Below are 16,870 nucleotides of genomic sequence, written 5' to 3' on the forward strand. Positions count from 1 at the left end.
TTTCCAAAGGGAAAAAGGATGGTGTTATTTTGCATGCTTTCTCTCTTTACATTAAAAAGGCAAACCAAATGAAGAGAACACCATTAGAATGCTAAGTAAAAGAGATGAGATTTTGCATTGGTAGACCTCTGGATCCGTTATGTTGCTTAAAATATGACGATGAACTGTGGAAAGTTTGAATGTACATGTCCCACGAGGCCTCAAAATATATTAAAAGCCAGACTAACAAATTCATGGGTTCAGCTGCAGAATTACAGAATAACTAAACGCTGGCAATTGGGCATTAATAGTAAAAATAAAAATCATTTGGGATTTATAACAGGAATGTCTTTTAAAGTGAAATATAAGAACACCTCTGGTAACATCTGCAATTACGCCCTCGGTTCTTCTGTGCCATGAGAATTTTTAGAAGATTCTTCGCATGGGTTTTTCACAGATATAGTAGCATAAAAATGTGCAGAAAACATCGTTCCATTCTCCGTTGCCCCAGAGATGTGCACAGTGCTCATTTGCGCGATCATTATTAGGCTCCCCTCGCTTCCAGTACCTGAGATTGGAGAGAAAAAAAAAACATGTGTTTTAAACAATAGTCCACTAAAGTCTATAAAAGCTCGAGCAGTAACAAAATTTTTATTCTATAAAGTACCGGGAAATTTCTTTCTTTCTTTGCTTTGAAAAGAAATCTAGTGTGATCAAATGACATTTTTGGAGTGCCGGACAGCTTTGGTGAGTCTGAAGGAGCATGAGATTCTGTGGCCAAAGGCTTCTGTTCTTTGCACCAAAAGCTTTTGCAAAGGGATGGAAGGCTTTGTGAGAGTGCTCTTGTGCTGCTTCAGGCCTCCGTCCCTTTGTAAAAGCTTTTGACAGAAGCCTTTGGGCAGTGGTGGGATTCAGCCAATTTGCACCAGTTCAGGTGAACTGGTTATTAGATTACCCACCCCCACTATCAAAGGGGATCCTGGGTGCTGTGTTGTGCTGCAGTGGGGAAACAGGCAACAGAGCAGCTGGCACGAGGGAAGGAGAAGGCTGCTTTCTCCCTTCCTTCCCTCATGCTGGCCACTCCATTGTCTGTTTCTCCAGTGCAGCGCAGTGCCCAGGATCCACTTTGATGGTGTAACACTAAACTGTAAATGTTAATTTGAAAGACAGGGAGAGTTATTAAATATACGAATTAATCATCTTAGCAACAACTTCTTCGAACAAAATGTAAATCAAATCAAATAAAAAAAATGCAGGGGTCTTTTTCCTACCTTATCTGCTCTCCCTAATAACATTTAGGACTGGAGAACAGCCAAGGAATAATTCTGAGTTTAGATTAATAACATTTGTTAGGATAAAGGTTGAAGTGAAAACATAAGAACTCTAGCAAATAACTCTGCTTTCAAATACGGATCTCTATATACGCCAAAATATTAGATTCTGGCTTTCTTCTTCCTGCATTTTGGTGTAACAAGAGGATTTTCTCAAGACATCTGCCTCTAAGATTTATTTCTCTAATAATTATTATGGTGTCATATTGTCAGAGTGAGATGATGTGACTGAATTCACTCTTGGGGAGGGCAGCCCATTAGACTAATGTGTGGCTTTTGACTTTGAAAAAGTTTGTTTCTGTTTTTAAAAGAAGCTTTTGAGAGATTATACCTGGGAAAACATTCAGATTGACGCTTGGGAGCTGGAGATAGGCAAACGAAATTTAATGTTCAGTGCTTACCTGAAGCCATTTCTGTAACTGCTACCATCCACCCATTTCCATTCTCCCTCTACATCAATATCTGTAAGTCCTATCCAATGACGAGCATTCCTGGCTCGTGCCTGAAGGAAATTCTGCAAGAGAACAGGACAGAGAAGTAGAGCAAAGGTATGAAGATTGGGGTAATGTGGAATCTGTGTCTTGGACCATAATGTTGTTATTGGGCTACCCAAATCTGGATTTGTTTGTAACCAAAATGCACTGTCCATGGAAATGAGTTAAGTATCAACAATCTTTGAGGGAATCCACATTTTGCACAAATATACAACATACACAAAACCTGAGAAGAAGAAAAGGGTGAGAGGAACAGCCTGAACAACAAAAATTTTCAAAGACTTCTACCAAAGAGTATATATATTCAGAGGCTACAAGGTGATTGGTGCAAAATAGGAAAATAAAATGCTGCATCCTGGGAGAGGATGTAGCACTTCATACAACAGATAGGGCTAGGAAAACCATGCCTTGATTAGCATGGTTGAACTACAACTCTCAATAGTTCGAGGAAGGTTGTCAATAGTGAAAGGTGATGGGAATCATAGAGTTCAGCAACTGCTGGATGTTCAGAAATTCTCTACTCTTGCTTAAACATTGTCTGACTACCTTGGATGCTGTATAAGCTGTGGCTTTGATGAGAACGGATAAAGCAAAGGCAGCCAGAATTGAAATCTTCAATTAAAAGGATGGAACATAGAGTTCAAGTAGTCCTTGTTTAGCAATCACAAATGGATTCAATAACTCAGTCATTAAGCAAAACAGTTGCTAAGTGAAACCTTGACCATGCTTATGATCTTACTTCAACTTCCCTTTACAGACCTGCAACAGTCATAAATGTGGGGATAGGTCATATAATTACTTTTTAATCACTGCTGCTGTAAATGTCAATGGTTGCTAAATGAGGCAGTTACTAAATCAGGGTCAGCAACCCGTGGCTCTGGAGCCGCATGTGTTTCCTTCATTCTTCTGCTGTGGCTCCCTGTCACTGATCGGCTCCACAATTGGTAGGGCATTCGATTAAGACAGATAGAGGAAAAAGGATGCCGTGCTAGGAGAAGACTCTATGGTGGGGGAACTGGACTTCCAGTCGGCTCCAGAATTGAATGGGGGGGGGGCTTCTAGTTAGGACTTTTGTGGCTCTTTGAGTGTTTAAGGTTGCCGACCCCTGCACTAAATGAAGGCTACATGTAAATCTCTCTGGTGCCTAGTAATCTAATAATATTCCAATGAGGTGAATACCTCCTAAGAGCACAGGTCCAGCAGTGATTGGTAGCAACGAACATTTGTGCTAAAATTAACTAGAAATTTTGCTGACATAGGAGGAGAGCTGTGTGTTACATGTTGGCAAATAATCAGGAATTTGGTAGCACCTTTTCTGACTCACCCATTTTATTTAAAAGCTGCAGTTATCTTCATGAGATGCACAGGTGACTTTAGCTTAGCCTAGTATGGGTAAAGTACAGAACTTTGAATAGAAGATAGTTAGATTGTAATGGTCCATTTTGGGCTGGATCAGTTTCCTAAAATGAAGTCATCTGGAAGCTCAAAAGCAAACAAAGGCAATTGCACATATGGAGAGCTTTTGCGGTTTCTAAACCCAATCAAGACCGAGTTCCCCAATATTTCTGGCTTTGAGGACCGGCCCTGGGGTGGGGGAAAGGATGGTTCCATGCAAATGAGGGGAAAGGACACATGCAGATCCATTGCAAGGGTGGACTTCAAAATTTTTAGCAAGGGGTTCTCTGCCTGGTTGCTGGGTTGGCATGGCCTAGGATGGCATGGCCTAGTCAGTTTCCTGCACCACAGGGGGAGGGGGCTTTTTGCTCTACCCAGGCTCTGGAGGCTTTCCTCAAGCCTCCGGGAGTGCGAAAATGCTGTTTTTCAAAATGTGTGATTGAGAAAAAGATTTAGGATTTTAATTTAAGATAGGAGAAAAGGGAAACGATAGTTCTGACCTAAACATGTTTTCCAAAAGGCAACTGGATTGTCTTTGCTTTTTTCCTTAAAGACATTTCTGTTCTCATCCAAGAAGCTTCTTCAGTTGATAGCAAGATATAGTATGATGATAGCAGTTTTCCAATATTTTAAGGGGCTGCCACAAAGAAGAGAGGGTTAATTTATTCTTCAAAGCACCTGAGGGCAGAACGGGAAGCAACAGATGGAAACTAATCAAGGTGAGAAGCAACCTAGAACTAAGGAGAAATATCTCCTTAGAGAAATAAGGAGAACAATTAATCTGTGGAATGACTTGCCTCCAGAAGTTGTGGGTGCACCAACACTGCAGTCCTTTAAGAATAGACTGGACAACCATTTGTCTGAAATGGCATGGGGTCTTCTGCTTGAGCAGGATGGGGGGTGATCTAGAAGACCTCTGAGATTCCTTCCAACTCTATTATTCTGCTCATCTGTTATTAAGTTCTTCAGCTTTTTGGATGAGAGGTGAAACGTCTTCCAGGAAAAAAAACAAAGAAAGTCCAGTTGCCTTTTGGGAAGCACTTTTGGGACAACCATGACCTGGATGACCGAGAATCTCTATAGAGGGCAGTTTTGACCATATGCACAACTGCTGCACATTACCGATTCCATCTTTGCCAAATGTCATGTGTTCCCTTGGAGCAAAACGTTTGCCCATCCATGCAACCTTTAGCCTTTATAAAAATATGGATGTGATTTTTGTGCCGTGGCTTTTGTAAGCTTTTAGGTACCCACTCATCCATCCATAGATCCTTTGAGCCATATGTCTCACCTAGATAGCCTGACTTCCACTAATTTTGTCTTATTTATTCCACTTATTTGCCATAAAATTTGCTTGCCACTCTTTCTCTTAGAAACTCAAGATGGTCGCTATGGTTCTTTTGCTTTCTCTCTCCCCTTTCATTTTATTCTTGCAGGAAGATAGGTTAGGCTGAGGGGATACGTTTGAATCAAGATAACTTCCTAAGATTCATGGCTGGGTGGGGATTTATGCTTGTGTCTTCCTAGTCCAAATCCATCTTGCATGTAGACATGGCGGAGAAGCTTCTTAACCTCCATACTCTCCATATCTCATAGTTATGAGACCCGTCTGCTCTCCAAGGAAGCAACCACAGTCCCCTCTTATTACCTGTTCAGCCATATCGTTGATGACAACCAGTTGGGCACGACTGTTCCTGCATCGATCATGGGCCATTCCCCAGGGAACCGTGTCCAGAGAGAAGTAATAACATTTCCCATTAAAGTACTCCCACTGTGGATAGTTAGGACCACAAGGGAACACTGGTTAAGTAAAAAAAGAGAGAGAGAGAGAGAGAATGTGTTAATTCGGTTCCACCACAAATGCGCGTACGACAAAAGCGCGTGCGACTAAAGCGCGGTGACAAAACCGCGCCGTCAAAACCGCGGAGACGAATGAGCGCTGAAGCGCGCCGACAACAGCGCGCCGACAGAAGTGCGCTGTAACATAACCCTAAAAATAACCTTAAACCTAAGTCTAAACCTAACCCTAAACCTAACCCTAAACCTAATCCTAATCCTAAACCTAACCCTAAACCTAACCCTAAACCTTACCTTAACTTAAATCGCGCTTCTGTCGGCGCGCTTCTGTCGGCGCGCTGTTGTCGGCGCGCTGTTGTCGGCGCGCTTTTGACATCGCGGTTTTAGCCCCGGGGTTTTTTCGGCGCGCTTTTGACGTTCGTGGTTAAGTCGTGCCACGGTTAATTCAAACTGGAATCCTGATTTGTTTATTTATTTATTTATTTTATTTAGTTTGTCACTCATGTACCAGGTAACAGGAATAAGAATAAACATGAATAAGAACACAGGAAATGGGTACAAATAAATGGGACATTAGGACAGGGACATTAAGCATGCTGGTGCACTTATACATGCCCCTATGTGCAATCCTTATGACTTTTGGTCAATTGCAATTTCCATCTCCATTTTTGAGTCAGAATTCTAAGTTTTCCTTGGGCAGATCCAACCAACCAAGCACTTAATGCCAGAACCAATCTGAAACTTTTGGGGCAGAAGGATAGAATATATATAAAATGAAAGGGAAGGGGAATTAAGGAAATACAGCTTGTACATGTTTGGATGTGCACGCTTCGGATCTTGCCAAGCAATGAAAGACCTGGAGACATCTGACTTGCTAGGTTTTTAATTAGGCTGCCAGTTTCTGAGAGTCATGGCAAAATAAATTCCCATCCTGTCACAAGTTGAATCTCAAACTGCTGACTAATCAGAAACAAGTCAAGTTTGTTTAATCCACTAGGTGGCTGACTGGCACTGCATTGAAAGAAAGCATTGATTAATGTCATAAAATGTTTTTATAGTACGTGAGAAAATCTCTTTGCAAGTAAGCCACAAAATCTCATGTCATTTTGGGAATGATTCTTTTATTTTTAATTACTATCAACAATGGTCCAATCTTATATAGGTATGGAATAGATGTGGAAGATAAGTTGCTTCTGACTCCCCAGTCTCTGTGGCTGATGGCCAAAACCATTTTTATTACATATACATTTAAGCATACTTAATCTGATTAATTTCTTTTCTAAGGGGAAAAAATACAAAATCACACCTCTGTCTCAAATCTTGCACAGTGCATCACTTACCTATGAAAAGTCATTATCTATGGAAAAATCTACTCTCTCTCTGATGTTTTAACAAATAGCATCTTGAGGGACAGAGTTTAACTTTGTGGGTCAGGATTTTGGCAGAAAACAGCACAAGGTCTAAGGTGCCTTTTCCTGAAAATCATAATAATCAAGGTGTGTCATTTGGCTCATAAGAATCAAAGTCAAGGTTGTTGTTCATTCTCTATTTACTGATCTGTGCTGGGTGGACTGTGAATGAGTGGCTTGTTAAAAGAAAGAAGAAAAAGAAATAAAAGAACAACAGACTCATAGAAAACATGCCTATTCAAGTTTCCTGTCTTGAAAATGCTGTGGGTTATTTATTTATTTAATTTCTGTGCCCACCAATGGTGGGTTTCAAAAAATTTTTAGAACCTCTTCTGTAGGTTGGCCTGCTTTGTGGGAGTGGCTTGCTGACTGGATGGGAGTGGCTTGCCTGCCATGTGACCAGGTGGGAGTGGCTTGCCAGCTATGTGACTGGGTGGGCATGGCCAACTTGTAAAATGTGGTGAAACTCACTTAACAACGCTCTTGCTTAGCAACCAAAATGTTGGCTCAGAAATTCTGGCATTTGAAGCATGCAAGTCTTAAAGCTGTCAAGTTACAAGACCCTTGCACCCCTGACCCTTTAGAAAAAAACCCCAGGGGTGTTCAAACTTGACAGCTTTAAGAGTTGTGGACTTCAACTCCCAGAATTCCTCCTCTCGCTTTTCATCTTGATGATGGGCAGACAGGTGAGGGGAGGGAGCTGGAACCAGTTCTAAATGGCACTGTAGATTTGTGGAACCTCTTCTATAGAAGAGGTTAGAACTGGCAGAAACCCACCCCTGGTGCCCACTCATCTTAACTGGGCGATTCTTGGGCACTTTAAAATTCTTTTTACAATTCTTTATTACCACTCCATTGCAATCAGCATGCCGCCAAAATACCAATTGCAGGAGAATCATGATGGGAGAGAGGTACATTACCACCTTCTACTCCTACCCCTGTTGGGTTAATTGGTTTAGCCATTGGGAGAAGCATAGTGCTGAACCAAAATAGGCCTTGACCTGTTCTAACAGAGCTTTTGTTCTTAAGGTCTTACTGTCTTATGACCATTAGAGAAGAGCCACTAGGGCCATAATGGCGAATCTATGGCACACGTAGCCAAAGTGGCACATGAAGCCATGTTACCAGGGATGCGTGGCATCACCCGTTCCTCTTCTGGGTTTTTGATGTGCATGCACAGTCATAAGTCACATTTTTTCAGTGCCATAGTAACTTCAACCAGTCACTAAATGAATGGTAGTAACTCAAGGACTACCTGTAACTGGAAAATGAGGTGTGACTTTTCCAGTGGGTTTCAAACAAAAAAGGTGGTGTGATAAGTATCAAAATGTTAACATACCTAGAAAACTAAATCTCTCCCTTGATACATTTTCCCCCTTTGGAGACATCACTTTATCATCTCTGTCCCAATTGCAGTCCTTGAGATAGTCCTTGCAATGAGGAAGAATATGTATTATCTTTTTTTAAAGTTAGAGTTCTAACTCCATTCCTTTCCTATTAAGTAGGGATGAGAAAAAGACCAATGCAGATGAAGTGCCAGTCTGCTGCCCAACTTTCTACAATTTCTTATAAACAAGAAAAATGTAAAGGTAAGAAGACCCCTTCCACCTAGTTCTCTGAGTTAGCCATGGCCCTTCCGGTATCCACCAGTATATTCTCTTTTTTCCTTTCATGAAATAGTGCCAATAAGAAAGCAGAGGTAGTAAATACAGAAAACAATAGAAAGGAATCATAAAGCTGTGATTATTTAGAGACCAGAAAACTTAGTGAAATAATGCTGTCATTTTATACCGGGAACTCTAGGAAGATAACTAGCCAGGGTTTATAATCAAGACTTACATTTGTCATCAAGGTCATCCACTGCTAGTGAAGAACGCATACTTTTACTTATTTTGTTCATTTCTGATGAAAGAGTTGTGGCTGAAAAAAATACAATGAAGGGAAGGAAGGTCAGCATTTTAGACTCAGTAATTTTTCACACTTTAAAAATGATGGGTTTGTGTGTCTAGCTTGTTATGGTTTAAAGCTGTGCAAGATCCCAGCTCTGGGAATTTCTAAACGATGATAGCAATAGCACTTAGACTTATATACTGCTTCACAGTGCTTTATAGCCCTCTCTAAGCAGTTTAAAGAGTCAGCATATTGCCCCCAACAATCTGGGTCCTCATTTTACTGACCTCAGTAGGTTGGAAGGCTGAGTCAACCTTGAGTCCCATCAGGATTGAATTCCTGGCTGTGGGCAGAGTTAATACTGCATTCTAACCACTACACCACCAGGGCTCCTGTGTATGTCTTAGCATGATGAATGGACCCAGTCCATACTGACTTGTTCAAGACCAAGAAGATGGTCTGTAGGATTTATGAGCCCCCACATTTCCTACAGTTTGCAATTGTTATAGGAATTGAGGATGCTGCCCTACAAGACCATGGTGCAGAGTTCTGCCTACAGAGGGTAGATGCACAGGCTATTTATTGGAAGCATTCCACGATGAGGAGCAGCCTGGCCATAGCCAATTGACAACTCATTCCAGCCAAAGCAGTGGATCTCCTAGTAATAGCAGTGCCCTTTGGTGAGGCTAGGAACTGGCTGGATAACGGGCCCATTGTTCAAATCAATGACATAACCATTTCAACTGGAGGAGTGAAAGATGATTCCATCAACAAATAATTGATCCTAGAAATTGAGGCATCACACATAAGCCAACTGTGCCCAGACTCTTAAAACATCCACAGAGGGAAATTAACCTCAGAGATGAGTGACAAGACAATTTCACTCCAGGGCAAATGACTGCCCAGGCTCAAAAACAAGACTATTTCTGGTTCTGGCAACTTGCAGAGCTTCTTGAGCAACAATTGTCATCCCTTTTTTTCTGCTTTCCTGGGAACATAGTTGATGCCAATCTCAATTCCCAGGTGGGCATTTTTGGGAGACAGGAACTTACTTCCACTTCTCAATGGAGAAGGATGTCTCTGCATTTGAGGAGTGGCAGAGATAGAAGACCTGGCTCACATCCTATTTGATTGTTGCCTGTATAAGAGGGTGAGAAACAGGTACCTTGGTCTATATACTAAACGAATGATCCATTGGGAACTCCATAGCAAAACAATTTACCTCATGTGCGGCCAGAAACAACATTTAATACAGCACATTACTTGAGCAAAATGGTTCGGTTGAGATCGGCATATGTGGGACTGATTGGGGTAGATTTTAGGGGTGACACTGAAATATAATTTTACCATATTTTATTTATCCATATATTAAATTATTGTATTTTATTCAAATCTCATTTTAAATTGTATTTTATTCCAATTCAAATCTCATTTTAAATTTTATTTTATTCTGTTTTTATCAGATTTTAGTAATAATTTGTGCTTGGAACTCTGCAATTTGATATTGTCCATGTACTAATTATTAAAGTAAACTAAACAACTAACACCATCAAGGTCTGGATGAAGAAAGGTATTTCAGGAATTAAAAGCAGCAGCTGGATCCTATGGGTCTAGTGAACTGTCTCTGACCAAAGGGTCAAAATAGACATTGAATAGAATAGAATAGAATAGAATAGAATAGAATAGAATTTTTTATTGGCCAAGTGTGATTGGACACACAAGGAATTTGTCTTTGGTGCATATGCGCTCAGTGTACATAAAAAGACAAGATGCATTCATCAAGAATCATAAGGTACAACACTTAATGATAGCCATAGGGTACAAATAAACAATCAGGAAACAATCAATATCAATATAAATCGTAAGGATACAAGCAACAAAGTTACAGTCATGCAGTCATAAGTGGGAGGAGATGGGTGATAGGAATGATGAGAAGACTAATAGTAATAGTAATGCAGCCTTAGTCAATAGTTTGATAGTGGTGAGGGAATTATTTGTTTAGCAGAGTGATGGCTTTAGATTTCCAATCTTCTTCATTTAAAGGAGGGAAGAATTCCTTAGTTCCTACCACGCTTACTTCTGCCTATCACTATTGTCCAATTCAAGATGCTGTTTTTCACTTTTAAAGCTCTTCATGGCACGGGATCAGGCTATTTGGGGAACTGCCTTTCCCCAATTACATCAACCTGCCCATTTGATTTGTCAAACAACATGTTGCGAATACCATCAACTAAGGACCTACATTTGGTGGGTGGGTCCCAGCAGGAAACATGCTTTCTCTTCTATGGCATCCACCTTCTGGAATATTCTTCTCTCTAAATTAGATTGGGCCATTCCATTTTGATATTCAAGAAGTGCTTCAAGATCTAGTTAGGTAATGGGAGCTGGGGTTCCCAGGGAACTGGATAAATGCTCAGAGGGCTCCATTGCCCATGCCTATTCTCCCTTTGCCTAGGGTTTGAATATTTGTTTCTATTTTATTACTTTATTTATATTTAATTTTTAATCTGGATTTTACCATTTTTATCCTTTTTGTATTTTATTCTTCTATTGCTTTACAACTTAGAGTCACATTTGTGAACTGGCAGCTATACAAAATTTATTGATAAATAATAAATAATTCTGAGTGAATGAAACATCAGCCGGTGGGATAGAAGAGATCTTTTCACTGCAGGTCCTAATTCTGACTTTGGTATCTAAAGAAACCATTATCAGTGGAATATAGAGCTGGGAAATGCTATTAAAATAAGAGGAGTTATGGTCATAAATCCCTTATTAAGCAAACAGACTTCTGCAAAATGACAGAAAAGTCATTTCAAAGAAGGCACTCACAGATATTTGGCAGCATGAGTCTACCTACCGTATGAAAATCTCTCTCAGAAAGAATATACATTGATAAAGAGTTTTGACACAAGGCTAATCTTTGTTTGGGAAAGAAGTTGGTGTTATCTCAGGTACCTGTTTATCAACGGATGGATGAATAACTCAGTAAACATAAATGTAGGAAAAGGGAAACTCATGTTGAAGTTATCTGAGATAGGCAGCTCTGATTCATCGTAGTTGGGCAAGGTTCAAACGGATGTTAAGAAATAAAAGTTTATGATTTTGTGGGGCCACATTTCTAGCTGTCCAGGGTAACAGGGCCCATGGCCCATGGGTTAGACATGCCTGCTCAAGTGTTTTCAGTCTGCTTACAAATTAACTGCAATTTACCCAGTCAAGATGTTAATAGGAAGGAAGGATAGTGGCAGAATACAATCTCTAGCTAAATTGCTGGAAAAAGTTCCTCCTCAAAACTCTGTGTCTTGTCTAGTCTGTATATCAACCTTTCTCCAATTTGCTTGTTTTCCAGTCTCAAACTGTACGTCTCTTGGTTGTCTAGAAACTAGATAGCCTCACATCTTTTGGGGTGGAGCCTCTCTTAGAAAGCTGTTTTTGTGCAGGCTATAGCAGGTTTGCCAGGACTCAAGTGTTCTCATCTATTTTCTCAAAGGAACTGTCTCACTTCAAGGGTTATCATCTCAGAAAGCCCCCAAATGGAACATGAATCCAGTAGGATCCCTTGGATCCTCAACCCTTTTGGCTTTCTGCCATATCAGCTCAGAAATGATGATCTGCAGAAGGATCAGCAAATGATAGCTATGTTGTACAAGGCTTCATGGGGTCTTTGCCTTGGGAATGCTTCAGTGAAGTTTAAGATTACTCTGTAATGAATAACAACATACACTTCTCTACCCAACTGAAGGAGACCAAGCCAAGGATTACTCAACAAAGAACAAAATTATGAAACACATACCTTTGGAAAGAAATGCAATGTAGAAAATAACTGTTAGGAGAAAAGAGACTGCCAGCAGAACATAGATATGGAAGTCAGGTCTCTGGATGTAGTGAAGGTAATTCCTTTCTTTAAAAAAAATAAGAAAGAGAGAGAACGGTCAAAAAAGTAGCAGGAGTTTTGTTTGATTGCCATTATGCCATTAGGAATCCAGAAAGTTATTTGTTGTCAGTGAAATAACATATGGATTTTTGTTCTTGTTGAATGCTTGTACTATGTACTGAGCCAATGATGCAATGTTGTTGGCTGAGCTTGCATGACATCATCAAATGTTACAGTTCATTTTCTGGAAATACCTTTCTTGCCTGGACTACTGTAACACTCTCTACATGGGGCTGCCCTTGAAGAGCACCCGGAGGCGTCAACTGGTACAGAATGCGGCTGTGTGGGTTATCATGGGGGTACCTAGGTGCTCGCATGCTGCGCCCCTTTTAGGCGGCCTGCACTGGTTGCTGGTTGTCTTCCGGATGTAATTCAAGATACTAATTATCACCTTTAAAGCACTCCATGGCTTAGGCCCAGGATACCTGAGAGACCACCTACTGCCTCCCACTGTCCAATGCGATCCCACAGAGTTGGCCTCCTCAGGGTGCCGTCGGCCAGACAGTGTCGGCTAGCGACCTCCAGGGGGGAAGCCTTCTCTGTGGGAGCGCCTTCCCTCTGGAATGAGCTGCCCCTGGAGCTTCATATAATCCCTGACCGCTGGTGCTTCCGACGCACCCTAAAAAGTTGGCTTTTCCAGCAAGCCGGCTTGGCCTGAACAAAATAAAACAAAATAAAACAAATGATTGATTATTGTTAATTGTAATCAATTTTTTTTAAATGTTATTGTTAATCTTAATTGGGTTTGTTTTTTGGATACTCTAATTTTTTAAAAACTTTTGTAATAGGTGCTTTTTTAATGTTGTACACCGCCCTGAGTCCTTTGGGAGAAGGGCGGCATATAAATCCAATAAACAAGCAAATAAGCAAACAAACAAACAAATACCAACTGTGGTTGCACATTATTCCCTCGATCTTTATTGATCGGTGAGGTGAGACTTGCCATTATTTGTAAATGGTATTATATGGTGACCAAACAATTGTGAGGAGACCCAGTTTGGCCTGGTAGTTAAGGCACCAGCCTAGAAAAGAGGAGGCTGTGAGTTCTGCTCCCACCTTAAGCACCAAGACAACTAGGCAGTGGTGGGATTCAGCCAGTTCGCACCACTTTGGGAGAACCGGTTGTTAACTTTCTCAGCAGTTTCCTGAACTGGTTGTTGGGAGAAATCATTTGGACAGAGAACCAGTTGTTAAATTATTTGAATCCCACCACTGCAACTAGATGACTTTGGGCCAGTCACTCTCTCTCAGGAAGATGGCAAGGGCAAACCACTTTTGAAAAATTTCCCCGAAAATTACAGGGAGTACGGTAATCTAGGTGGTCAAAGAGGACTTGAAGGCATATGCACATATTCAAAAGTATCTGTGTAGGGGAGGGACTCTTGGATTTGGTGGAAATCCAGCAATTCTAGCTGAAATCCACATATACCATCACATATACCGTCGGAAATAAGGAATGGCCACTAACGTACTCAATAGATCAAGAAAACAACCCACCAATGAAAATATGTCTTCAGAGCAACCAAATCAGGGCAGCAGTAGCTTAAAACAGCTGTGCTCCCAAGCTGCAATAGAGCTCAACATGCATAATCAGAAACATTCTAACACAACTTTATTTTCTGAATCTTTAATTTTGGCGGTTTATCCATTGTGAAAGAAAATGAAAGAAAAACTGTAATAGAGGATTGTCCTCTAGCATCTTTTCAAATAGAAGTCTGCCTCCAGAAAATATGACACACACTAATCACTACTTAAGTACACCAACTCTATGATTATAAATTTAAAATGTAAATTTGAAATCTCAATGTTGGAGGAAATCTGACACTTCAGCTGCTGATTACTGATTGCCAAGAAGGAAAAAGAAATATTTACTTTTATTGGTGCGAAGATCATCGTGACATATTTCATCCTCCATTTGGTTGAGATCCTTCTTTGCAGAGTTTGATTTTGTAAAATAAGGACGCCGCAGTTCACCTTGTCAATTTTACCGAGAGGCCAGGCACCAACTGCTAGTGGCAGAACAGTTTACACACCAGCTCTGGTGCCCTCTGGCCTCAATTTTCTTTTTTTCCCCTCTCTCTTTTTTTTAATGTGGTCACCTCCTCCAACCTCATTGAAATTGGGAAATTTGTTAATGATTTTTCCCTGTTCAAAAAGTTCTTGGCCAGAAATCAATACTTTCACCTCCTTGCATGAATCAGTTGATTTCTAAGTGAGCAGTATTGAAAATTGTCCTGCTTTATTTTTTCCCCTTAATATTTTAATTCGAGGGTGGGGAGACTTTCATGTGTCTCAGCTATGGAAACTAGTAGCTTAGGTAGCAATTGAGGAGGATGGAATCTTTTCAAGTTGTTGTGTGACAAATATGGCCCTAACTCTAAAAGACTTGGGTATCTGATATTCGAAGAATCACCTCTTTGCCCATGTTGGACTAAGCAAGGGGTAGTCAACCTTTTTATACCTACCGCCCATGACCTGACAAAAGGGCGAACGACAAAACCGCCCCGACTAAACCGCGTTGCTAAAACTGCGACGTCATCAATGCGCCGACAACAGCGCGTCGACAACAGCGCATCGACAGAAGGGCGACTTACAACAGCGTGTCGGCAGAAGGGCGATTTAAGTTAAGGTTAGGGTTAGGTTTAGAGTTAAGTTTAGGGTTAGGTTTAGGGTTAGGTTTAGGGTTAGGTTTAGGGTTAGGTTTATCGTTACTTTTAGGGTTAGGTTTAGTTTTACAGCGCACTTCTGTTGCCGCGCTATTGTCGGCGCGATTCAGTGCTCATTCGTCGGAGCACTTTAGAACACGAGGTTTTGTCACCGCGGTTTGGTCGGGCGCGGTTTTGTCATTCACCCTTTTGTCGGTGACCCCTACCGCCCATTTTTGTATCTCTGTTAGTAGTAAAATTTTCTAACCACCCACCGGTTCCACAGTAATGATGATTTTATGAAAACCTAATGAAAATGTTTTTAAATAATGCTGTGAATTTTTTTTACAAAGTCAATTAAATTAAAAAAAAGGAAAGTGCTTCAGTATCGGACAAAACCCCTACCGCCCACCATGAAAGCTGGAACACCCACGAGTGGGCGGTAGGGACCAGATTGACTACCACTGGACTAAGCAAAGCCCAAGCACAAAAAAAGATGATAGATGTATCACAAATCATAAAAGATACACTCTATATAGCAGTGGTGGGTTTCAATTTTTAGAATCTCTTCTGTGGGTGTGGCCTGCTTTGTGGGAGTGGCTTGCCAGCCATGTGACTGGGTGGGAGTGGCTTGCCAGCCATGTGACTGGGTGGGCATGGCCATTTTGTAAAATGTGGTGAAACTCACTTAACAACACTCTTGCTTAGCAACCAAAATGTGGGCTCAGAAACTCTGGCATTTGAAGCATGCAAGTCTTAAAACTGTCACGTTACAAGACCCTTGCACTCCTAACCTTTTAGGAAAAAAAATCCCAGGGGTGTTCAGACTTGACAGCTTTAAGACTTGTGGACTTCAACGCCCAGAATTCTTCCTCTCGCTCTTCATCTTGATGATGTGCGGACGGGCGGGGGGGAGGGAGCTGGAACCGGTTCTAAAGGGCATTGTAGATTTGTGGAACCTCTTCTATAGAAGAGGTTAGAACTGGCAGGAATCCACCCCTGCTATATAGGTTCCAAATAATGATGCTAGGTTTGATGACAAACCCAAACATCCTTCAGAAAACCTGCATCTTCAGCTTTTTAAATGGGTAGCATTGGAGCCAACTGAACCTCCTGTGGGAGGCTGTTCCAGAGGACTGACCACATTACAAAAAAAAATTACCTCCAGACTTCGCTCCCCTCCCCATCTTCCCAAAATGGAAGAGACCAACTGCTTCTCCCAGCATGATTGAAGATGTTGGGCAGGCTCAGAGAAAACCAAAGGGAAAAGCAACCTGGAACTAAGGAGAAATTGCCTAACAGTGAGAACAATCAACCATTGGAATGGGTTCCCTTCAGAAGTTGTGTGTGCTCCAACACTGGAGGCTTTAAAAAAAGAGACTGGAGAGCCAATTGGCTGAAATTGTATAGGGTCTCCTGCTTGAGCAGGGGATTGGACTAGATGACCTCCAAGGTCCCTTCCAACTCTGCTGTTCTATGTTCTATTTCCTCCCAACGGATTGCTTGCTTCATTGTAATAATTAGCTCATCAGGAATGCTTATAACCCAGGAAGGTAGAGCACACTTACTATATTATTTGGAACAGCTGGAGGAGGAGCTTCCTCTGTTTTTCAGACCTCTGGCAGTTGGCAAAGATCACTGCTTGAAGGTGAACTGAGTCAGGATCCATAGTGCTTGTTGGTTTAGGCATCTTGTAAATATTACGCCATTTCCTAATCTTGGCAGCAAATAAAAGGAAAAACTGTAATACTTATTGTTGCTTTTATTGGCAATGTTGTTTTGCTCAGATTTTATTTTTTCCCCTCAATTATAAGATGCTTGCAATAATTAATGGGAAAGTAGGGATTATATTAAAATTAAAATATTACAAGCATTCAGTGGAAGAGCTCAATTATCCTCAGTAGACCCAGACTGAGGAAATTTAGATTGACTGGTGATACGTCAGCAGAAATGCTTGGTTCCACCACAAATGCGCGAACGACAAAAGCGCGCC

The 16,870-nt window shown here is 41.1% G+C and overlaps 1 protein-coding gene across 1 annotated transcript; it reads right to left on the reverse strand.

Annotated features, from left to right (window-relative positions):
- LOC116503860 (hepatic lectin-like) lies at nt 1-14,294 on the reverse strand. Its single transcript, XM_032210541.1, has 6 exons — nt 14,105-14,294; nt 12,092-12,199; nt 8,245-8,325; nt 4,848-4,999; nt 1,712-1,824; nt 1-547 (listed from the first exon to the last, which is right to left on the reverse strand). Exons 1-6 carry the CDS (start codon nt 14,145-14,147, stop codon nt 406-408), a joined length of 639 nt encoding a protein of 212 aa, XP_032066432.1. The 5' UTR covers nt 14,148-14,294; the 3' UTR covers nt 1-405.
- Nucleotides 14,295-16,870: the final 2,576 nt, after the last annotated feature.

Source organism: Thamnophis elegans, chromosome 2 (assembly GCF_009769535.1).
Source record: "Thamnophis elegans isolate rThaEle1 chromosome 2, rThaEle1.pri, whole genome shotgun sequence".
NCBI lineage: Eukaryota > Metazoa > Chordata > Lepidosauria > Squamata > Colubridae > Thamnophis > Thamnophis elegans.

Bases quoted from the DNA above. Each gene is read 5' to 3' on its own strand.
- LOC116503860 (XM_032210541.1), bottom strand. From the start codon at position 14,147: ATGGAGGATGAAATATGTCACGATGATCTTCGCACCAATAAAA. The intron at 5,000-8,244 runs GTAAGTCTTGAT...TTACTTAACCAG, and splicing joins GGATGACCTTGATGACAAAT to TGTTCCCTTGTGGTCCTAAC. The intron at 1,825-4,847 runs GTAATAAGAGGG...GTTCTCTTGCAG, and splicing joins TCAACGATATGGCTGAACAG to AATTTCCTTCAGGCACGAGC.